The sequence below is a fragment of the Oxyura jamaicensis genome, chromosome 9 (genome assembly GCF_011077185.1).
Source record: "Oxyura jamaicensis isolate SHBP4307 breed ruddy duck chromosome 9, BPBGC_Ojam_1.0, whole genome shotgun sequence".
Taxonomy (NCBI): Eukaryota; Metazoa; Chordata; class Aves; order Anseriformes; family Anatidae; genus Oxyura; species Oxyura jamaicensis.
Window position 1 is genome coordinate 17,264,210 of NC_048901.1, and position 25,231 is coordinate 17,289,440.

Consider the following 25,231-nt stretch of genomic DNA (forward strand, 5'->3'; position numbering starts at 1 on the left):
GCACCCTGTCCTCGGTGACCAGGGCACAGAGACCGGCGCCTGCCTCTGCACTTCCCCTCATTGGGACATGGCGGAGAGCAGTGAGGTCGTCCCCCAGCCTCTTCTCCAGAGGAGACAACCCAAGTGTCCTCAGCCTCCCCTCAAAGGCGTGCCCTGCAGCCCTTCTACCAGCTTTGCTGCCCTCCTCTGGATGCTTTCAGGGACAATACTCGGAGTGAGGCCACACCAATGCCACCAGCACCCCCAGGTCCCATCCTGTTGGGCTGCTCTCCAGCCACTCGTCTCCCAGGCTGTGCCTGTGTCCAGCATTGCTTTGTCCATGCAGCACCCGGCATTTGCCTTTGTTGAACGTCAAGCTGATGGCTAGATGATGGCTATTCAATATGCCAACATGTCTAGATCCTCTGCAAGGCCTCTCCTCCCTCCAGTCATGAGTAACTGTTAATACTTTGAATAAGTGCTAATGTTTTTTCATTTCTCTACATAGAGCACCTATATAGGGAGCTGGAGCCGCACGGGGAGGTTTAACAGGGCCCTGAACCAGAACGCCTGCTATGTGGTGATGCCTGAGTGAGTGGTGCAGGCAAGAGGTGCCCCTTCTGCATTGTCTGTGGAGGTGGGACATGTCTCACCCCTCTTTTCCACATAAACTGCTCAGTTTTGAGCTGGGTGGTCATGCCTGGGCACAGGGTCAGTATGGCAGCAGGGGATCCCCGTGCCCTTCCCACCCACCCCTCATGTGTCACAACCCCCAGGCAGCCCATGCTGCAGGCACACAACTCAGAGCCCAGGCGTTCATAAATGAATCCAAGACTCCTCCTGCCGCCTGCTTCACCTCACGTTTATTTCAGATTTATTCCATCTGCCATTTTATTGCCCACTTTCTCTGCTGCCTCCCCGAGCGAGCCCCACCAGGCGGCCACCGGCTGACAGCGCTCAGCGGCCTCCTCTCAGCGCCTCCCCCGGTGACCTCCGTCCTCCGTCTCCCCGCCCCGCCGGTCCCTCCTGGCCGCCGCCCGCCTCAGCGGCAGCCACTCGGGGCCGGCCTGGCGCGCACACCCCCGCCCCGCCGGCCTCCGCGCTCGCCAACATGGCGCTGGTGCGGGGCCGCCGCTGCCTCTGGGCGCTGCAGCGTCAGTGAGTGCGGGCCGGGGCGGGCGGCGCGCGGCTCCCTCAGGCGGTGGCGCTCCGGCCGCTGCGGCTTCCCCTCGCCCGGCTTCTCTCCTCCTTCTCTTCCATCTCCTTCTCCTCCCGGCCGTTAACGGCTGCCGGCGGGGCGGGCGGCGGTTGGGGCTGGCAGAGGCGTCGCGGAGCCCGGGGTGCAGGCGGGCTGCCTGAGGGAGGAGGCGGGGAGGGGGCTCTGCGCCTTGGGAGCTGAGGCGCTGCTCGGCGCCGGGGGCGTACAGGAACCCCGGCTTCTGCTGTGGAAAGAAAGAGCCCCCCCAAACAAACAAACCCAAACCCAACAACCCCAAATTCAGCTTTAGCAACTGGTGTACATTCCATCAAAGTGTCCTTTGTTATCAAATTTGTTATCAAATTTGAGATTTGATAACTGTCACTGACTCCCCACTATAGCCATCCCTGTGCTGTCTGTAAGGGCAGAAGGAGCTGGTGACAATGACAGCTGTCTGTTAAAAGGTCAGGAAGCCATGTCCCATCTTGCTGTTGATCGTGTGGTGTCAAGGACATCTTGCATCTTTTTGTCCAGTATCATTTAAGAATTACTGGACTTGATCCAAGATTCCAAAGTTGACCTATGTGTTAATTAAAACAGCTTCAAGAGTTCGCTTCAGTAGTTTCTTCCAGCCACTTAGTCTTCAATACCTGGTTTCTGTAGAGCTTTCAGTCATATTTGAGATTTAACTTTCCATTTCTGAAATGAAATTCACAGATAGAAGAGTTCTTCACAGGTAGAAGAGTTCTCAGTTTTCAAACTCTTCTTTCTTGACATCTTTCACGTTCAGCTCTTGTGCCTTCTGTCTGTATAAACAACTACTGCCTCTGCAAGCTTTTCTATTTTGTGGTTATTTGTGTCTTCTTTCCCAAATACTTCACATTGCCAACTCTGTATTAAGTGCCACGCTCTGTTTTGTCCACCAAAGGACTTAGAGTAACCCACAGTAACTCTTCCACTTCGAATGCTGCTCAGAAAGCGAGGGGGCAGTTTGTTGTTCCTGTTGTGTCTAAATGGAAACCCTTTTACACAGAGGTCTGATGAAGTTTGTTCACCCTTACTTAACATGTTGTACTTGGTTATGTTCTGTGTAAATAGTTGTATGAGAAGCTTCAGATTTGGGTTGGTGCTGTCTTTGCACCTGAAACTAGAAGTAGCTCAGTTGCAACTTCTTTACACACTTCTGTAACTATTCTGTTTGTTTCTGATTGTACAGGCAATGGAACCCAGCACAAAGATTTGTACAATGTGTCTCCTCGACAGCAGGTATGTAACATGCTTTCTTTAGCTGCAAGGTTCAATTGCTTGTGTAATGTGGATAGTTTTAGACCATTAGTTCCTGAAAATATATAGGTTCATTTTTTGGATAAATATGCTATATTTGTATAGTTTTCAAAAAAGGGTACAGTAGTCTGTACATGACTTACTGGAAATCACCTTTAATGTGTAAACAATGTTTTGAATAATTTATCTGTTGTACTTAGTCATACTGACCTTACATGAAGATTACATTTTCTGTGACGTTTTCCTCTGAGACGTTTTGTGATACAAAGTTTGCAAAGTCAGGGTGAGAATTGTTTTTTAGGCATATTAGTATTTAAGCAACATAAGAAAGAAATCAGTAAAATTTAGCAAGGTGATCGAAGTGAACCCTGTTGTCATGAATAAACGCTAAATGGTGAAAAAGAAATCAGAATTCTAAAATTGCTTTATTTCCAGCATTGTTTTTAATTATATATTTATTTTAAAAATTGCTTACTGTGCTTCATCCTTTTAAACAGGAGGTCACAACATAGGGAAGATTCTTATTGCAAACCGAGGAGAAATTGCATGCAGAGTGATGCGAACAGCAAAGAAAATGGGTGTGAAGTCTGTAGCAGTTTATAGTGAAGCAGACAAGAATTCCATGCATGTAGCAATGGTGAAGTATATTCAATTATGTTTGTGATTGATTTCTGCAGGCACTTCTATATGGGACTAACATTCATTCAGAATGGTAGTTCTCATTACTAAGTTAAATGTTAATGCAGATGTCTGTGCTAATGTAGTTGATTTTCACCTCTGTAGTGTTACTTCCTATTATTCCACAAATCTATGAAAAGTTTGCTTTGTCTCTGTCTCAACACCTGACAGCATTACAAGCAGTGCAAAAAAGTTTGGTGCTCTAACTCCAGAGTAGCCACTGGGAATCAGAGAATGAACTCTGATTTTGGGAAGGAAGTCAGAGTTCATTTCTCCCAGTTGAGTCTCTCTATGAAGAGAGGCAATGATTTAAACTGTTGCATGCTAGCAGTCTGATAAACAATAAAATGAGCTGAGAAATTCGAAGTTAAATTTGCTTTTTTATTGTCTAATAAACAATATGTGCAATATCTATTTTTTCTGTAACAGGCAGATGAAGCGTATTGCATTGGTCCCGCACCCTCACAGCAGAGTTACTTGGCCATGGAGAAAATCATAAAGGTGGCCAAGGCCTCAGCAGTAGAGGTACGTTGATCATGACCTTAAATCTTTGGATACCTGCCTGCTCTTAAGTTTTTCATATTTATACATGGTATTTGCATCTTGTGCTTCCCTAGCACTATACTGAAGTTTCAGGGTTTTCTAAGCTAAACTAATATAAAAATAGGCTGGTAACATTATTCTATTTTAGGCTATTCATCCAGGTTATGGTTTCCTCTCAGAAAACACAGAGTTTGCAGAGGTGTGCAAGCAAGAGGGAATCATCTTCATAGGTCCGCCTTCATCTGCTATCAGAGATATGGGTATTAAGAGGTATCTATTTCTAATTTGTTACTTGGTTATGCAATTTACAGTTTGGCAAAGCTAATTTTGTTACTAAAGGACCAGTTGCCACATTTTTTTTCCATCAGTTTTCATTGTCTTATTTATATTGCTTCTTATTTGTCTTATTTATATTGCCTTATATTGTCTTTATATTGCCCTATATTGTCTTATTTATATTGCTTTCTTCAAAGGAATAGGCTTCAAATTTGCATTTGTGGGATTCCTATAAACATAAGAATTGTTCAGTTACTGGGCTTTTAATAATTAAGTACTTAACTGATTCTAGTTTTCTAGGACAGGGTCCTTGCAGTGTTATATAGGTAAGGGTTCAGGAGTCAGGTTGTATCACTTGCGTACTGGTCCTGAACAGTGGAAAAAATGGAAAGCTGCTCACTCATAAGATCACTCATCATAGGTTATTTTGGCTGATGTAAAATGGGGTGATAAATTTAATTCATCACAGCGGATCTTATTCATAGTTACTTACCCTGGAAACATTTCTTTGGTCTATAAAGTATAAAACTAGGGTATGGAAATAAGGTTATTATTAACACACAACCTGTGCAATATTAATTTCAGCAAATTATTTTTTATCACTTGCTAATATGAGGGTAAATCACCGCTGTAATTTAACTAGTTTTGCATGCCTGTTTGAAGTAATTAGTGTTATGCTCAAGTGTTTTATGTGGTGTGAATCCAGCCTGTATCATGAAAAGAGTTTTGTCTCTGTAGAACTTTAAATATAGTTTTGGTAAGGTGTAGTGTAGTCATACAAAAATGGTAGGTTTTGACCTCCATAACGTGGATCAAAAGATAAGAAAGATAAAAAAGATAAGATAAACCTGAATTGACCCCCACTTTTATCTGGAGAGACTGGAGAAGAAAATTCCTATTTGAAGCATTTGATTAATTATGGTAGAATTCTGCATAACTCACTTCTGTAACCCTCATTGGTATCAGTGGAACTGTAAGGAGAATTAACGTGGGTAACATTTACAGGTTTGGAGCTTAAAAGTAAGAGAAAAATATTACTTTCATTCTAAACATAAAACTATTCTGTCAAAGCACTTCCAAAGCTATAATGTCTGCTGCTGGCGTTCCTGTTGTTGAAGGTTATCATGGAGAAGATCAATCAGATGAATGTCTAAAAGACCATGCCAAGAGAATAGGATATCCAGTAATGATTAAAGCTGTTCGCGGAGGTGGAGGAAAGGTAAGGGAGCTAATGCAGATCTGTTTGTCACAGTGTAAAGCTGTCACACCTCAGTTTCTAGTTTATACCCAAAGAAATCTTTGAAAACAAATTGGAAAACTATGTTTGGTTAAAATTTATTAATAATGCCCAGCACAATACAATGAAATCTTACTGTCATTCATTTTGCAGTCAGGCAGAAAATAAGTAGCTGGTGTATATTGGGAGAGTTTTGTTTATTTCAGTGGATTTCCAGTAATTCACATATGCAGAAAAATTGTCATACAGGTTTGTGTGAAAGTAGGTGATGTGAAATTGTTACTTAGTGATAGCCTCTGTGTCTTTTTTTTATTAATGGTTTTAAGTGTTGAATAAAAATGATTAGAAATACACTTAACTATTTGGTGTCTCGACACTCTTTAATGTATTGTGAATTCCCTGTCGAAATCTGATTTTACTCTGAAATACTTATCTGCAAAAATTGAGTGACAGAGAATTCTTGTTATTTCTGTAATAGCTGTAATTATTTTATAGTAACATCAGGTTTTCTTTGCCAGTCTTGGAAAACTTCCGTGATATTTAAGAATCAAATTGCATTTGATATGCATGTATATCAATGTATCGATAATATCTATTTATTGTACTTTTAGTGGCACTTTCAGTAGGATTTATAATAGGATTAGCTTATTGGAAGTTGATGAGCAATTTGTATTGTTATCATTAGGTGCATTTCTTGCTGTTTTAGTCATGAACCTGTTTGTGTGCATCAAGGATTTTTACCGTGTACTGTATCCTTAGACATTTAGGTATGCTTTTTTTCTTTGTGTGTATTCTAGGGCATGAGAATTGCTCGTTCAGAAAAGGAGTTTCTGGACCAACTAGAATCAGCAAGGAGAGAAGCAAAGAAATCTTTCAATGATGATGCAATGCTGATTGAGAAATTTGTAGATAATCCAAGGTGAGAAACAGATGTTTTAATAAAAACAGCATAATGTTTATTTTACTGTTAAATAAACAGGTGTTTTAATAATAGAGTGAAATTTCCATCTATAAAGAATCACTTTATAATACTTCAACTACAGACTTGAGTAAAGATGTGGTGTTTCTGCTGCCCTCAGATGCCCTAAACTAGTTATTTATTCTTCCTCTAACTTGATATTTAAAACAGAAGTGATAGTCTGTAGCTCATCCTGACCTGTGAAACTGAACTCATTTGTTTTTTCTTAAGAATTTTTGACAGAGGTCTTTTTGATAATCTTGCACTTTACATCTTCCTTGAAGCAGCACTGTAAAGAAAGCATTCATTAGAAAGAAAGTGGGGGCTTGCTTATGCTGTCAGCTAAATATGAGAAAATCTCATTAAATTCTTGGGGAATTTGCCAGCATTGGAGGATTTACCTGAATGGTGACAAGATTTCCTTGGTTTTACACAAAGAATTAAGTTTTGTCACCTAGTAGTTGTCCTCTGAAATGGTACGTCGAAATAAATAAGGTTATTCTAGAGTCAGGGCTGCTGCCTCTTGTGAAATTATATTAAATTGTGAAATTCAGAGGAAAATAAATAATAATGAAATATTTCTACTCTTATTGTAACATAATAGAGAGGTAGCAGCCTTTAAATATATGTTATATTTATTTTGACCAGTGAGGTTTCATTATCTAGCTGGCATTTAGGATCCTATTTCATTTAGGACCCTCATTTCTACATTTTTGGCTATTCAAGAGCAGACACCTAAACCTGTAATAAATCTTACTGAAGAGTACAGAACTATGTACAAGTTCAAAGTCTGTTTGGGTGAAGTCAGTTGCAGGATTGGGGATTCAGTGAAATACATAATAACATCTATTATTATGAAAACAGGCACGTTGAAGTCCAAGTGTTTGGTGACCAGCATGGCAATGCGGTCTATTTGTTTGAAAGAGACTGCAGTGTGCAAAGAAGACATCAGAAGATCATTGAAGAGGCACCAGGGGTGAGAAGAAAGTTCTTATATTTTACATTTTTATAAAACGACATATTTTTAAAGTCATTGCTAAGTCCCATCCAATTCATCAAACGGGTTAGAAATTTATTTGTAATTCTCACCACCTGCTTTAACTTTGCTGTAGAAACTGTGTTCTACTTAAAAAAAAAAAAGATGTTTAGGAAAATGATTCTCAGGAGAAAATGAAATAAATTTCTCTTATTGATAAGGATTACAGTACAGTTTTTAGACAGTGCAAAATATTCATGCATAGTAGGTTTAATATCACTGAAATTTGTTATTTTATGTATTCCTGTTATTATTTACAGCCAGGAATTAACCCTCAAGTTCGAAAGAGACTTGGAGAAGCCGCTGTCAAAGCAGCTAAAGCAGTGAATTACGTAGGAGCAGGTAGGTCTGGAGGTGTGGATGCTCCAGCGATACCCTTTTAGCTTATTAAGACCGCGAATCTCAGGGCAAATGACATCTGATTGTTTTTGTGTACAACACATCTGATTTTTTTTTTTTTTTTTTGAGGTGGAAGCAAGTAATAGTTAATTCTCATGGAATCATAAATTTAGATGAGCATACCTGGTCTGTACTTAAGACCAGTGGCAGCATAATAGAAAGAAAAAGAATTTCAGAGCAGATGATTCAATCAACAAGATTGTTTTGGAAAGCGAGCATTGTGAATGTTAGTAAGTTTAAGCAAGGCAAGGGAAAATAATTTATCTTTCAGCTTACAAAGAATAAAACCTTATGCTCAAACTTCTGTGGAAAACCTTTAAAAAACAAAACAAAACTCACTGTCTATAAAATCCATACTATTTTCCAAATGAAAAATTACCTGCTAAAATTATTTGTCACTACTTCTGTTTTCCCATTGATTTCTTTGGATGCTTATTTAAAAAACAAACAAAAAAAAAAACCATGCCCTCTCCTTATACACAGCGTTTTCAGCAGTCTTGATGTACTTTTTTATACCTCTAATGAAATATAGCTATACTGCTGAAGGAGGAGAATGGTCACTAAATGGCACAGAATATGTAAGTATGCAAGGGAACAACTCTTCTGTTTCAGACCTCAACTGTCACCCATAAAAATAATTGACATGGAATTTAATGAGATTCACTGCATCTATTTTAGAAATAATAGTCTTGTGACATAAATCAATTATGTGTCTTAAATATCTATCCTGAGAAAGCCTCATGAAATGTGCTTCTTTATTAAATACTTCAGGAACAGTGGAGTTTATTATGGACTCCCAGCATAACTTTTACTTCATGGAGATGAATACCAGACTGCAAGTAGAGCACCCTGTTACAGAGATGATCACTGGAACAGACTTGGTGGAGTGGCAGCTTAGGGTAAGTGATAATTGATTTTAGATGCAGAGTCCCTCCTGTCTGGTGAGTGGCTCTCTTTGGTATTGCCTATGAGACACCAGATAGATTTTCAGATGCCTATCTCCCATTCTGCTAGTTGCATAGAGTTTTCTTTGCTCTGGAGGAACATCTCTTATTACCCTGATTGTAGAATATTTTGGTTGCTCTCAATTGCAACAAATTCTTCCAATTTTGGAGAGAAAAACTTTCTTTCCATATATTTAGTGAAACTATACAGGATGTGGGAAGTGGGAAGAGTAGGGACCTGACCTTTCTCTTGTCATGCTGAACAATTTCTTAAACTCTAAATGTATCTCTAGCCCCAAATAATACTTTGGTCAGGCCGTGGAAGGAAGAATCTTCAAAAAACATGCCTGATGTTCTACCAGTATGGTCACATTCTAAAATAAATGTATAGTTATGTGGGCTGGAAACAGGCTATTTCCTCACACACCCAGCATGCAGAGAGATTACTCACACATTTGAACAGGAAGTTTTGGACCTTAGGGAACTGGAAATTTAAAAAAAATAATAATTCTATTTAGATAAATCAAAAAGGGAGGACAGCAGCACACATTGAGCTTAAATAGATAGGGTGGTGGAGTGTTTCGTGTAAGCAGAAAGAAATAATGCCAAATGTGGATGCAAAAAAGGAGGCTTTTGGCTTGCTGATCTAAGTGTGGAAGTTGAGCACTGAGGGCTGAGTTGGAGCAGGGGTCAAACAACACTAAAAAGAGAGAAGGTGGAGAAGTTTACTGGTTTTTGGATGCGAGTCAGAAGACAGAAAATGTCAGTTCTTTCTGAGATAATTTTTTTTTTGAATCTGTGTAGCACTGTTTGTTTGAGGGCTAAGTTGTATTCTGCTGCCTCTTCTGAAAGCCATAGTTTGGTGAGCATGGAAAACCCGCAACGCTTCAAATGAAGAAAAAACGTTGCTCAAGATTTTTAATAGGAACTGGTATTTCCACTTGTAGATGGAGTTTGTGTTGCTTCCTGGTGAAGGGTCTCCTCTCTGTTGAACTGCAGCAGGTTTATTATTTTGTCCCTGAAAGCTGTTTTTCTCTTCAGTTTCAAACTGGCATGTTATTGGTGTTTGTTGGTATTCCTGCATTTATAATGAAAATTCCGTTGAGGAATAAAATGTTATTTTCTTACCTATTAAAGATTTGTAAATTCTTAGAAATTACCCTAGAGAAACAATCATTTACATGTACAGGTCCCTTGGTATACAAAAGAATCAGCAGTATATGCCAACTGTATTGGCTGCCAGTAATCCATTTTATCGTCTGCTTTTAGTACAGTTTTTCTCTCTAATAATGTTTTAGTTGATCAACCTTTAACTTCAGCATTTAATTATTTTTGACATATCCAGTAGAAAAAAAAAAGACTTTCCATTATGTTTAAGCTGTGTGAAATACTGAGGTCAATTTACAGTAATCACTCAAAATCCTTAGACTAGTGCCTCAGAAAAAAAGGAAGGGGTAAGGTTAGAATTAGCCATTTATGATTTAACACTTTTTTTTCCTTGCTCTTTTTTTAATGTGCTTTCTAATTGTTCATGTTTGGAAGAAGGATATTTAATCTTCTTTCATGCATTAACACTCCACAATATTGATCCTGCATTAAAGAACACCTTTTCAGGTTGCAGCTGGAGAGAAGATTCCCCTAAAGCAGGAAGAGATTCTGCTCCGAGGCCATGCATTTGAAGCTAGAATATATGCTGAAGACCCTAATAATAACTTCATGCCTGGGGCTGGGCCGTTGTTGCACTTGTCCACCCCACCACCTGATAGTTTCACCCGGATAGAAACTGGAGTCAGACAAGGTAAAACTGAAGGCAGTGGTGTAGTCAGAAATGTTTAACATTAAAAGCTTTTCATTATAAACATTTCCTGTTTTGGCCTAAATAAATCTGTCCCACAGGGTGTTGTTATAAATACCAATCTCCACAGAATTATTCTTCCTCGTGATTGTGCATGTACAATAACTGGGTATTTTATTTACCTCTTTTTTTAAAAAAAAATCTCTATTCAAATTACTGTCTGTAATTGATTATGCTGATTTTATTCTTGCCACAATTTATTAGTCCTACTAATTTGAATAATGTTACCTCTACAAAAGTCTGTACTGAGGTTTTCCTTGGAACTGAAATGCCAGGTCACATCATCCAGGTTAATAAATATTCTTTAAGACCATACAGAAACATGGCCATTACTTGTGTCAGAGAGTTTAATTCCATATGCTGTGCAGTATTATGTACACCAGCTTTCAGAAAATAGGTTTGTAGTGTTACAGAATTTTTTTCATATATTTTAGGTGATGAGGTTTCTGTTCATTATGATCCGATGATTGCGAAGTTAGTTGTCTGGGCTGAGGATCGTCAAGCAGCACTGAGAAAGTTGCGATACAGCTTGCATCAATATAATGTAAGTAGGAGGGACCCAGTGTGATTTCAAATCTTGAACTAACTGCTTGAACACCTTGAGCTAACAGCAGGCAGATAAAAAACTGCAATAAAGCAAAAGTGTTTTTTTAGAGGAAGTTTGGATTGCCAGTACCATTTCAGATTCATTGTTTGTTCGCTGTGAATTTTCCTAATTTGCAAAATGTTTGCATTGGTGGAGTTGGTAGAGATAAGTGTGAAGTCCAGTTTTACACATGGGCTTTTAAGTTGGTGATACCTTTTAGTTGGATAATGCATCTGGGCCTTTGTAGAACAGTAGGGCTAAATAACAAACTTATTGATCCTTGTCATAGTTTTCTTAAACTAAAAGGAATTTGCAGGTAAAATTTGTATCAGACAATGTTTACTTGTAATTTCTTATTTATAAAAGCAATTAGATTTTAGACTATACATGTGGTAAGGAAATAAGGAGACTTTTTAATGCTATGACTTATTTTCAAGAAGTCATCCTCTTTTTTTCTCTTTAGAAACTCCTGGTATTGTATATATGTATCTTCTATATATATACTTGATTAGATACTTTGCACTACAGGAAATGAATAGGGTACAGTAAATTTAAAAAGTCACTGTTTCTATTTGTTGCGATTCAAAGATCTAATATGGAAAGTCTGAAACTTATATAACTATTTTTTAACAAGAGGGTCTTTTCATATTAGGAGTGTTCTTTTGAATACTCAGAATAAGATTTTCCGAAGCAGCGATTTTTTTCCCTAAACCACCTCCTCCCCTAACTATTTCTGGAAAGCTTTTTTGACTTCACAGTGGACAAAGGTATCATTTTGGAAACAGTGCTTTTGAGAAATCTACAATTAAAAAAAATACCTTTTTAAAAAGTAATGGTTTTATATGCAATAAAAACATACCAGTTGAATTAATTACATTTTGTTCATAAACTGTTCATTGTTGGTGCTGTGTGAAGAAAGTTTCACCTATGCATAAGCTGAGCAGAAAGCTATGCATTCGTAACTTCGTTTCAACTTGGCAATATGCTTCTTCTTCTTGACAGATTGTAGGATTAAGCACTAATATTGATTTCTTACTGAGCCTGTCAGAACACCCACAGTTTGAGGCTGGAAATGTGCACACTAATTTCATTCCTCAACACCATGATGAACTGTTCCCAGCCAAAAAGGCAACCCGACATGAAGTTTTGTGTCAGGCAGCTCTGGGACTCATACTGAAAGAGAAAATGGCAACAGAGGCTTTTAGAGATCAGTCAGATGGTAAGGATCATTCTTCTTTTGTTTTGTTTTGCTTGTGACTGGATGAGACAGTGCTGTGACCTCATGTGTAATTATTTAATTTGTGTACTCCCTTTTTGCCTTACTTTGTGCCTGCTCAGGGTTCTGCGTTACAGCATTTGTCAGATATTTATGCACACAGCAGACTATAACTTTTGTTGAGAGACAGATATTGAATATATCACCACTGTAATGTAGGGACTGCTTCCCTAGGCACTTCAGATAAGCGCCTGTCTGAAAGACCTTGGGATTCTTAATCCATGTCACTGTGTCCTTTTTGCTCTTCACAAGCACAGTTAGTATCTGTCACCATTAGTCCTACAGTTGGACCAAGGTCTTCAGAGATAAAGACCGACTGGCTAGAACTGGGAGAGGCAGAGGGGTTTAATGGGATGAAAAGGACTGCATGTTTTATGTAGATGATACAGCCTCAGTTTATTCAGTCTTGCAGTTTGAATGATGGATTGTCACCATCTCTTACAGTGATTCCCTGATCTTTAATGTGCGGTATAAATATGTAGGTTTAATAGGGCAGAGATTTTTGTGGTGTATGTTCTAAATGTTGTGTGTTTTGCTAAACTGTAATAAAAGTAACATGTCTGTATGTTTTGTGTTTTAGATAAATTCTCACCATTTGCATCCAGCACTGGTAGAAGAATAAATATATGTTATACTAGAAAACTCTCTCTGCTGGATGGGGAAAATAGTAAGTGAATAAAAAAGTGGGTGTGGAGGGAGAGGAAATAGTTGAGAAAGTTATTTCAACTGGTGCTTGAAAATTCAGGTTAAGAAATAGCAGATGGAAGCAGTGTTGAGTTTTAAGCACTTGAAGCTGGGAAGGGAATTCACAAGGTTGTGTGTTTAATTATTAAATCTATGCCCTTAGATCTTAAAGAGACTGAAACCAAATTCAAATGACACTAATGATATTCATCATTTAAATTAATTAGGTTTAGATTTTGGAAGAACTGAGTGCTGTTTTGTTTGACTTGACTTATGTGTCGTAGTGTTCAGCAGTTCTTCCCTCTCAAAAATCTGATTCCTGTCCAGGTAAGTTAATATACAGGTTTCAGAGCATAGCTTCAGATGGTCAGCTTTGAAAGACAAATTGTTTAGAATTCAGTGTGAAATCTGCAGTGTCTGCTAAGCTAATCTGAAAATGCTTATTATTCTCTTAGTATTGGTAGGTCTCCTTTTTATCAACAAGATTAAGTGTAGTTTATATGGTTTTATTCTCTAGATCATATAATTATATCTACTTACATATATTTTGCTTTATTGAACAGTTGTGGATGTAGCTGTAAGTTACGGTAGAGAAGGATCATACACCATGCAGGTAAAGTAGACTTGTTTCAGGTATTTCATTAGAATCAGTTTCTTACAGACTTTTTTGGTATCAACAGTTATTAAAGTTGCTTGATGATTAGGAGTTTGTTTTGGTTCACTTGCAGCAGTTGTTGTAGACTTCAGTATTTTAGCCTTGGAGTCATACTCACTCCTTTCTTGGAGTCATAATGGATTTTATCTTGAATTAGGCACCCCAAATGATTACATGCTTGAGAATGCAGTCTCTCTGTAGATGAGTTTCTCATTTCTAATATTCAGAAAAAGGAAATAATGAAAAGGAATCAGTGTTTATGAACTGCTGAGACTGTATAGAGATGAGCATAGTACAAAAATAGTGAGAAAATTCTTGTACTTTAAGGTGTATATCCCCATGTCAGGTAATTCAAGCCTCTATACTCTTATTTTTTTCAGATATGAGTATTGAAATAACCCACATCCCTCAAATAACCCTCAGGTTATTTTGAGTGTATTGATTGCATAAGTAATAGAGGAAAGCTTTTACATTTTAGGCTTTTCCCATATAAATAATGTCAGCAAAATATAAAGAGGGTGGAAAGGACATTGAGTGAGGCCTTTGTGGGAGGTGAAGTGCTACTGGGGAGAATGTAGACTCCTAAGGAAGAATGCAGGTTGAGATGGGAATGGAGAGAAACTGGAGATAAGGGTTGGAGAAGCAGAGCTGTGTGTCTCAGGAGCTGATCATGAAGAGGACAGTGCTACAAAACCTGCCCTGGGACCAATATCAACTAAGAGCAGGTTGCTGGGCCAGGGAACTGACAAGCGCTCGTGGTGCTGCCCAGGATGTTGATCTAACTTGCATCCCTGCTCAGGATACTCATCAAGCAAAGGATATTTTCTCAGGGATCAGTATCAGATAGGCAGTATCCATTCAATGTATGTGATAAGGTGTTTGGTCAGTGGAAAATAGTGTGTGACTGTATAAACGTAGACTGATTTTTATCTCTGCCTGTAACTTTCTTGAAGACTAGCAAGTCTCTGATTCCCAATATCACTGAGCAAGACTTGCAACTAAAAATATATGTTAAACATAGCACACTTACATTCAAATTCTTACCATCTTTGTATTCTAAAGCTGTGGCAGATGGCCAGGTTTCATTGACCTAGATGAAAGGGTTACGTGCAAATAAATGACCTTTCCATTTGGTCTTTTGCTGTTTTGTTTTCTAATTGACGCTGTTTCCATTACTGATCTTCTCTGCTCTTTTGTACATTTATAGAGAATGTGTTGAAGATTTTGTATGAAAAATATCCAAGAGTGAGAAACTTACTTATTTTTTGTAAAGCAAAGTGGAAACTTGTGAAATGAGGTGGTTAATATGGGTTTGAAGAAAGTTAAGATGTTAGGACAAATTAGAAATACTGGGTCCAGGTCCCACCACTAAACAGAAAACTTTTTGTTTGTTTGTTTGTTTTTGAGAAATAGCATAACTTTATATTTTGCTGACTGCTATTCCATAGTTTATGATACAAACTGTCTTGGGGAGAGTGTATTAGCTAATCTGAGCTGACTGCAGTGGATACACAATACGTTCTGTTAATCAAAAAATAAAGGATACATAAGATTTAAAAAGGTGGTTAAAAAATACATCCAGAATTATCTATGAAGAAACAAACCCAGGTTATGAATATATACTACAAACACTAACTTCTGCTTTGTTATTTTAGTGTTTGTGAAGGGTTAGGCTTTGTCCTTATAAAAGTGTTTAAATTTCAGATTGAAGATAAAATGTTCGTGATTTCTGGAGAGATCTTCAATGAAGGTGATTCAGTTTACTTGAGGTCTTCAGTAAATGGAGAAGTGTGCAAGTCCAAATTGGTCATTTTGGACAACACCATTTATCTCTTCTCTCCGGTAAAGTACCTTTCATTTTTATCACAACTTTAAAGTTTTATACATGTAAATGAAAAACATAAATTGCAGTAGAATGTGGAAGAGAATCAAAACTGAAGTTTTTATATTGGCCCATAATGCAGTGTCCTAGCAGCCTTATGCAAACAGCCTTTATTAATTTTCTAAAACTTTCTGTGCTGTTGCTGCATGAATAAGGAAGGTATGGACGTGGGACGAAGGTCCATGTAGAGCCTCATTTTCACAGGTATAGTTTATTCCTCTCTGATCCTTCAGCAGCAACAGGCATGGATCTTGAGGACTTTGACATTGCAAAGCAGTCAGCATGCCCCCCGTCCTTGTGACCTGGCTCCAGTAGTCTGCAACCCAAAACAATTGACTGATTTGTCTGTGTAAAGCTGGGTTTGTCCTGTCCCCATATTTCAGCACACATACTAGTGGTTTTACATTATGTTGTTAACTCATGCCATTGATTTTATTTTCTGTAGGAAGGTAGTGCTCAGATTGGCCTTCCTGTACCCAAGTACTTATCTGCAGTGAGCTCAGCAGGGACACAAGGTGGTGCCGTAGCACCCATGACAGGCACAGTTGAAAAGGTAATTATAATAATTTGGGTAGAAAAATTAATTCAATGCTATTGTGTCAAAGTTCACTCTTTCAGCAATGGTGCATGGTTCTATACTGCCAGGAAAGACTCAAGGCCAAAAATGTCAGTGCTGTGTGGCTCCTCCCAGTTAGATAAAGTCCTGTTTAGTCTGACTTTCTAGCAGCCACGCAAGAGTGTTTTCAGGCTTCTGAGCTTCTTTTTCTAGAGCTCAGGAAGGTATGAGTGTATAACTAATCCTACCGTTTGAAATTTTAGTTTGAAATTTTTCCTTCATCTTAACTGCTTTCTAAGCCAGAGTTCCCTGAAATGTATAGGCTGTTTGACCCATTTCACCTAACCAAAGAATGAGATGATAGATATGCTTGCAAATAATAATAATAATAATAAACAGAAATGCTTTTTCTATTAAGTACTATTTTTAAGCTTCTGTTTCTGCTTTTTAAAATTTTCTTTAACTCAGCAAGTCCACTGAAAAGTTTCAACAGAACGGAGATTTCCAGGATACTTGTCTTTAGTAGTTAGGGGATTCTGCTAGTGATTAAAAAAAAAAAAAAGGCATGAACCCTTTGAAAGAGTGAAATACATTAATTGTGGATCTCTTACATTCTAGAGAGATACTCTAAAATCAGAATATTCCAAGTTGTATGGGACCCACAAGGATCACTGAGCCCAACTCTTGGCTCCACAATAGCAAGAGCTGTCCACATGCTTCTTGAACTCTGGCAGGCTTGGTGCTTTGACCACTGCATGGAGTTCAAAAAGCATTCTAAGTCAGGGCTGCAGAAAAAATAGGTGGCTCCTGCAATCTTCTCTCTGGATTTTGCAGAGTCCGGCTCCAGGAAGAGGTTCTGGACTTTGTATCTCAAAATAGAAGCTTCTTAAGCCCAGATGGAGTCGAATATACTTCATCTCTTCTAGTGTTTCCTCTTTGAAACATAAATGGCTTCCTCATCAGCCTGTTGACTGGTATCGAACCTCTTTGTAAAACCTTTAACTCCCCTTGAGTATTACGTAGAGAACTCAAATACCCAATTCAACAATAATGAAGATATTATGAGGCTGTTCTGAAAAACCACAATTACTCAGTGGATCGTGCTAGCCAAGATCCAGCTGCTGTTTTTTAATGGTGCAGATCAGACGTGTATGATTTTTTTTCCCAATTTGAATTGTAGGTGTTTGTGAAAGCAGGGGATGAGGTTCAAATTGGAGACCCTCTCATGGTTATGATTGCTATGAAAATGGAGGTGAGTAACATATAAAATGTTTTAATTACTGAGAAAATAAAAATACGGTCATACATGCATCAGTTTTGATTGCATTAATGATGTGTTGTGCAGATTGTTGTTTGCACTTTATATGCTGTAAAACAAGTGTTGCGTCAGACTAGATTTTAGGGTATTACATTTGTTGTTAATATTAACAAATGATGATTATATAATCTGTGGCACTCTGCAGATGTTTTAACATTTGTTTGGTTACCGTGTCAGTCCCTTTCATCCCTCCCACAAGAAGCTAACAATCCTTTTATTTCTAGTACAAAACTGTCTAGGTCTATTTCTTGCTCTCTCTTCATGATAGAAGTGTATTCATTCTAATGCCTGCAGTAACTTCATGCAGAAATTCACCTATTGGTGACTTTGTAAATATGCCCACAATTTGTTTGTAAATTTTATTATTTACATAAAGGCTTTGCCAAGAGCATACTAAAAAATTATTTTAGTATGTCCACATGGCATTCAGTGGACTAGTATTTTGGCCATTATATGTTGTCACATTGCTTGGCCATGGCTAAAATTGTTTGAACTATAGATTTTGTAACCTGAACAATTTGGATTTGGATTTATTAGTTTATTTTACACTACAGTTTGTAGTAGCAGAATAAATATTGTTGAGGAAATTTGCTTTTCCCTTAATGATGCCCCTTTAGAAACTGCACTAAAATTACATGAAATGCAACACTGCACCCTGAGTTACACCCCCAAATTATTTGAGATTGAACCCTAAATATTTGTGCCTTTCCAGCTGATATCTCAGACTGTTAGATGAGTTTTTTTATTTTTTTTTGCAGTGCTGTTCAAAGTGTAAAATTTCAAAAACATTATTTAAATGAATTCTTGCTTGATGTGAGGATTTAACATTTGTTAGTAAATGTTTTGATATTAGACTAACCCTATGTAGAAAACTACGAAGAATCAAAACTTAAATCGAAAACTAACCTGATAAAATAACAAGTACACCAATTTGGAGGTCAGTATGAAAACACACTATTCCTTCACTGTAGCTAATAGTTGTGTTTGTATTTCAGCTTGATTTGCCTGAAATCTTTTCAGTAAATACCTGTCTTGAGAAGCAAACAAAATTGTCTTTAGTAAATCTGCAGATTGCTCTTGGAACAAATCTGTTATAATTAATATTGTGGACTAAAAGTTTATTACTTTTGCCTGCTATCTAGTGTAATAATAAAAAAAAAGTATTAGTGAAGCATCGTAACATTCAGCTATTCATACTTCAGAATACAACATCATTTAGCATTTTTGTCCCTAGTGTACTTATCAAACTATATATTGATGAGGAAATAAAACTTGAAAAAGGGCTAGGATAACATTTTAAAAGAAGGCTTAAAATAAATATAAAAGTGTCAGAGGAAGTAATTGTGTCATGTTCTAATTGCTCCAAAAAGTAATATTAAGATATGCTGGAGATAGATTAAAAAAAACAACAACCTACTCTGCTGGTTCACTATTGATCTGTTTCTATGCAGCATACCATAAGGGCTCCAAAGGCAGGAGTGATAAAAAAAGTTCATTTCCAAGAAGGTGCCCAGGCCAATAGACATGCTCCGCTAGTTGAATTCATGGATGAAGAGGCTGAATCAAAATAAAATTCAAGGAAGGTGCATTTTATTTTATTTTTTACTAATGTTCTCTCAGGAGAAGGTTTCTTCACGTTTTCAGTAAACTGTTTTGTATAATGGATTGAGGAATTGGTTTCCTCTGCACTCCTTGCATAGTTGTACTGTAAATTATGCTGACTTTACTGAAATCTTGGATATCATACTTTAATCGTATATATAACTTGTGGACCTACATGATTGCTGTTCAGTGATTGTGTTTGCCTGTGTAAAGGCATTAGACTGGGAAAAGATATGACTGCCGTAAGGATACAAGAGGTTAGTAAGGACTGTACGTTATGGATAGCTAGGGTTCTTCTGCCTAATTTTTCATTCAAAGATGCCTATTTTACCTGAGATGTGAGACTGAAGGTGTGAGATTTCCTTCATTTGAAGGAAATCTGGAAGGTGTTAATTATTTCACGAATGAATTTCTCATGCAAAATTCCTGTTTGTGGCCTTGTCTTTTTGCCCAAATAGAGATCTGAGGATTGTTTGTAACCCAGGATCCTTCTCGGTCATTTTTGGTGCATCTGTTTTCACATTTACCTCAACGAGTGGTGAAAATTTGCATTTCAAAAATTATTTTAATATAATGTGAAATATGTGATAAAAAAATTAAAAATACAAAATAACACTTGCTACACTAATCAAAGTTGGAATGTGACTGCTTTCCAAAGGTAATATTTGATCTTTAAACATGAAGCAGTAGCACAGAAGGATAAGCTTATTTAATACTTGGAAATTGTGCCAAAATAAAATACTGACTTCAAAATCCTCATTACTTTTCTCATTGTTCATGTTCAAATATGTTACTTACTGGCTGGAGTGAAGTACCAAGATCCTTATAATAACGTGAAGTATAGCTGAGAATAATATACCTTTTTGCATCTCTAGTGCTGCAAAAGAGAAAATTGATAGGTTTTTGATATTTAAAGAAAATATTTCTCAGACAGCATGCTGATGGCTTACCATTTTTTTTTAAACTTGTTTAAAAACTGTCTCCAAGATATGGGAACAGAGAAGTAAAAAAATCAAACCCAACCAACCAACCAACCAAACAAACAACAAAAAAAAACACAACAAAATACTTTAATTGTTACAAACTTGTTACTTGCAAAATTTTGGTTAAGATGAAGTTCTGCTGGTCATATGGACTTCTGTTACATTGATACTGCACCAAGGGACAAATAGGTGCTGCAGTGATCCCAAACTCGTAGTTAAATCTGTGCAAATAAATCCTTATTTTAGAGTTAATATACAATGTCTTGGGCAATTTTCTGCTCTGATTCTGTAACTGTGCAGCCTTGCCTGCAATGCAGACAAAAACTGTAAAAACTGAAATGGGTCTAGACGGTCTGTATATTAAAAGCATAAGAATACTACTTTTCAGTTTTCCTCATAATCCAGTGGCCGCTTAACAAAAAAGTAAAATCAAATGGTCATCTTGTAGAGGATTGCCACGGTGATTTTTATTTACCTCAAAATAAAAATTAAGATGGATTTTGAATGTTTGTTTTCATTTTTTTCAATTCTGTCTTTTCCTTGGGTGCTTATGGAAAAATGTTTATGTATTAGTCTTCTGTACATATATCATGTCCTGATATCTGAGAAACCACAATCTGCAGATGACATTTAGGAAGCAGTAATTAATCTAGGCAGTTGTGATGGGTTTGTTTCACTGCAGGTAAGTTTAGTGACTTGTTTTGATCTAAAAATTCAGTCTACACACAGAAATGTGAATTCAGTCCTGAAGAGAGACTCCAGATTTGCATTTTTCTTTCTTGCTTGACATTGCTGTGTTTCTAGATCTGTTTTGCTACACTGAATCTGTAGCAGAACATTAAAGCTCACAGCGTGAGGTTGTCTGTCCACTCAGTCTGCACTGCTTGCTTCATCCAGCCAATGAACAAGAGTGTGTTTGTCAGAAGCTGACAAAATGTCTTCCTTGGGAACGAAGGGAGACAAATCATTTATCATTTTAACAGTTTTAATTTTCCCTCACTTTTGAAAATTAGCTATTATTTTTTTCTCTATACAGGTTTTTCACTGACTTTTGTTTTTGAAGTAGTGATGGTCTTATTTATTTTAGAATTTATGCCCTTCAAAAATCTTTTGCAGAAGTCAGTCAGAATTTGTACATTTGAAAAGTGCTGTAATGTGATTTAATTTAATTTAGAGAATTATTAAAAGTAGGCTGTTCCTGCACTCTAGAATTTTAGTTTACAAAATCAGATTTTTTTATTTATTACAATTTTGAAATGTGAAACATCTTCCTGTGTTATAAATATGAGTTACCAAGAGCCTTACGAGAGTAACTTAGCTGTAACTAAACAGTTGTCTGTGAAACACTTGGTGGTTGAGTAAGACAGAAAAAAATGGGTAATTGTTTAAAATGTATTTTAGAGCTTGAGCTAAAAGGACAATCTCTGCCAGTTACTAGTTACCAATATACCTTTTGAGATAGTGCTGTAGTTGTGATAGAAGAGACACGGATACTGCAGAAACCATGAATCTGAAGTGTTCTAACTGTAGTGATGTACCCTGCTGCCAGAGGGAGAGGGAGCAAGTCAAGGGATATGTAGTTAGCAACTGTTGATAGCCTCCAGGAAAGAACAAGGCCAGTAGTGTTCCAGGCTATGGCTTGTGTGGGACAGCACCAGAGTAATGCTCTCAGTAAGCTTATTGGTCAGTGTGTTTAATCAGGCGTGTAACATCCTGCTTGGTAACGTGAGTGTTAACCATAGCAAAATTACAGCCTGCATGAGCTGTAGTTATCCACCTGTGGGGATCTCTGTCTCTTTTGCACTTATTCTCTCTCCTCAGCTTCTGTCAGCCACTATTCATAGAAGCTCCAATTGCTTAAACCCAGTGTAGCTCTGTACTGTGGAGCCTGAATTCATGCTGAGCTAGTGGTTAGGACACGGAATGGAAAGCAGGAGAGCCAGGATTGTATTCTTATTTCAACCACTGACTCACCATGTCTTCAGGCAAATCACTTAGTGCCTCTTTGCCTTTGTTTCCTCTTATATAATGAGGATGAGGGTAATCAAAACGCTGTAAAATTTGTGGACGCAAAGATTTATAAATAATTTTCCAGGCTTGCTGGTGAAGTTGTAATGTCAGATGTAGACTTATTATTACTTTCAAGGTTATAATCTTTCACATTTTATAGAGTAAATATTTATGCCAGTGAATTATAAAAAGTTTCCAATGTGTATTAACTTCTTTGTTCTAATTGTTTTAACTTCTTAGTGACCAGAAAATCTTAGCTTCTGTCTTCAAGATGATTAAAAAATGAATACTGAAGTGCTTTGGCAGGACACTCAGTCAGTGGTAAGGAAAAGAACACAGCTGATCTGAGCAGAATATTCTTTTATTAAAGGAACTTAAACCTATTCTAAAGAGCCTATCAACCAATGTGCTTACCACAGGTATATTCATTTCTGTTGATTATTCTTGCGTTCAGTCAGATCAGGAATTATTTGACTGTGTTCTATCTGTTCTGTTTGCTAAAAGCTCAACAATGCTGAATATACTGTGTTTACTGGAACAGTCAGTGGCAGTGGATTAAAGTCTGAACACAGAGCTTTTACACAAGGTATGTTTTCAACAGATACCTAGACTGCTTGTATAATTATATTCAAAATTTTTACACATGAATGATTCACAGATAAATATCACTTAGTGTTTTTATGATACTGGAGTGTAGCCTCCTGCATAAGAATTCCATTTAGAAAGTAATATATGCTACTGAGTGTTGTCCCAGAGAAAATGGAGAAAGTTGAACGTTGAGTTGAATTAATCATGTTGTGTTTCACTTCGACTTAAAACCAACCAACTAAACACATTCTAGAAATTCATTAATGCAACATTAATGAAAAACCGTGATGCAAAAAATAAAATTATGTGGACTGATTGTATTTCAAGAAAGAAAAAAAGCTTGGGTTCTAAAAGCAGTGCAGTATCTTTTATGAGACACATGATGTTAGGTTAAAACCTGATTATACAGTGAATCCATTTTAAAATAAGCATAGATGTTCTGGTTGAATACCCCATATTTTTATAACAGTAATAAGTAAGTAAAACACATTTATATGTCTAATGTCCTACTGAGTTTTTGAAATGATAATGGTAGCTGGATTTTAGCTTTAATCTGTTGTCCTTATAAACAATTCTGGTGCCAAAAAGTTGCTCTTGAAATGATAATTGGTCTCTCTGTGAATGGCAGCCACTCTGCTCACTTGAAAAGTAGGGAAAGCGGGAGCTGTTAACATATGTAGAGCCAGCAAAGCTGCACAGTGTCTGGTGAAAAGAGATTGCTGCTGAGAGCTGCACCCCGCTTTTGCCCCTTTGCGAACAGCAGAGACCCTGGCTGCAGCCAGAGACCCCACGTGTGTTCACTGTCTTGTGCTCAGCATCCCAGAAACATAAGACATAGTTCCTGCTCAGAGGTAAGATGTCAACTAGGAGAAACCAGTTTTAAAACGGAACTTTTATGTACAGATGTAGTTAATGCATGTTCTCCTTGAGGTTCGCTCTACCATATTGATGTTGATAGCTGGTCACAGGAGTGTAGGTCACAGTTTGCCACTTAGATACCAGAAATTTAATATTGGCTGGGTGTTAGAGGTTTGTTCCCAAAATCTGGTTTGCTGTCAGGACAGCGAGAAGAGTGGAAAAGGCTAAATGTGTATGACACATAAGACAGGAAGAGTCATCTTATGCTCTTGCTTTGTGTATCTGTCTTACTATTGTAAATTGCCTACCTCAAAGCTCAGTCTCCCATATATATAACTTAAATTACTGTTTCTTGTTTGAAGAGCAAATGTGTGCCCTGAATTGGAATGATTTCCTTTTTTATTAAGGTGAACAATTAAAGATGGCACAGATAGAAAATCCCCGTGATAGGGAAACTCATAATGTGTCTCTTAGAGTCTTGAAATCACCCATTACTAGTGAGGATGACAGGCTGTTTACAGTTAAAAGGTACAGGTTTTAATCATAAAATCATACCTGTGATGGCACTGTCTGGCTTACAGCTTGGAAAATTCCAGACCATTCTGTTTACAGTGATCATGCCTTGTTTACAGAAGTTCTGAAATAAGAAAATGTCTGTATCTTGTATTGCCCTCTCAGTTTTTAGTTTATGTTACTTACATATTCCAAAATCAAGGCATTTTACCTCAGTATTGCTACATAGTTCCAAAGAATACACCAGTTTTGCAGTCTGTTGCCTGTTAGGTGTCCTGGAATGTCGTATTTATCCAGTCCTGCCAGGGTGCAGGAGAAGTTTTCAGACTTTCCTAGGTCTTGGGTTCACTGACCTGACAGCTTTTCCTTTGTCACGTAAACCTGCCGTGTTTCCTCCCAGAGACAGTACCATGTGGAACTCAGGTCCTAACAGTGCCTTGGACTGGGCATAATATCTTGTTAACCTCTTACGTAATGCAGGAAGGATGAAAAACTTGAAGGTGAACACCCTTCCCTGTGACCTGTTAACAACAATCTTCAGATACTGGCTCTCTGCCAGTTTTCAGGTTAAATCGCATAGGCACCTACTGGAGGAGTCACTGTTTATTTCCTCTGTGCCTTTTTAAAATAAAAATAAATATACATACTCCAACTGTATCAGTTGAACAGTGAGATAGGAGGAAACCATTGGGTACATACCTTTGAATGCTAAGAAACTTCATTTCTTTAGAGTGGCATTAAAATTCTTGTGCGGGATAGCTCATGGGACTTTGTTCTCTTAGTTAAACATATGGTCAGTGTTTGCAGGAAAAGGGCCATAGCCATAAGCACTTTATGGCTACTCTACCAGTGTAAGATAAATTTGTGGTTTCACTTTCTAGAGCATAAAGTAGCTGACAAAAAGGTATAGGGGTTAGAAAGACATTTCTAGGCCAAGCTGTTCCAGGATTTTCTTACCCTTCATGAACCTTTGGGCCTTAGAAAGTGCTCTAAGAGCAGAAAGAAGTGCAGAAGAAAGTTCCTGTCAGTCAATGTAAAATAGAGCAAGGTTATATTCAGAATTATTAATTGTGCATATCCACATACAATGAGATAAAAAAAATCACTGGAATGTCTCTGGGGTTTGTATGAGATAATAAAACATTATTGAATCACAACAAAACAAACCAAGTATGTCACCCTTCCCATAAATTAGAGAAGCCATCACGTTGCTGTGGTCAATGTGATTATACGGCATGCAGATTGCACAACTGATGATGTTTTCCCCTAGTCTGTATCACTGAATACGTGTCATGTTTACAGATAGCAGAGCTGTTGATCACTGGTCCGACTT

General features: G+C 37.6%; 1 protein-coding gene across 1 annotated transcript; it reads left to right on the forward strand.

Annotated features, from left to right (window-relative positions):
* Positions 1-1,014: 1,014 nt before the first annotated feature.
* On the forward strand, positions 1,015-19,775 carry MCCC1 (methylcrotonoyl-CoA carboxylase 1). Its single transcript, XM_035334816.1, has 19 exons — positions 1,015-1,137; positions 2,394-2,443; positions 2,959-3,098; positions 3,569-3,664; positions 3,831-3,952; positions 5,030-5,177; positions 5,993-6,114; positions 7,018-7,129; positions 7,450-7,531; positions 8,360-8,487; positions 10,147-10,330; positions 10,822-10,931; positions 11,976-12,192; positions 12,830-12,916; positions 13,497-13,546; positions 15,293-15,430; positions 15,916-16,023; positions 17,207-17,278; positions 18,796-19,775. Exons 1-19 carry the CDS (start codon positions 1,091-1,093, stop codon positions 18,913-18,915), a joined length of 2,133 nt encoding a protein of 710 aa, XP_035190707.1. The 5' UTR covers positions 1,015-1,090; the 3' UTR covers positions 18,916-19,775.
* Positions 19,776-25,231: the final 5,456 nt, after the last annotated feature.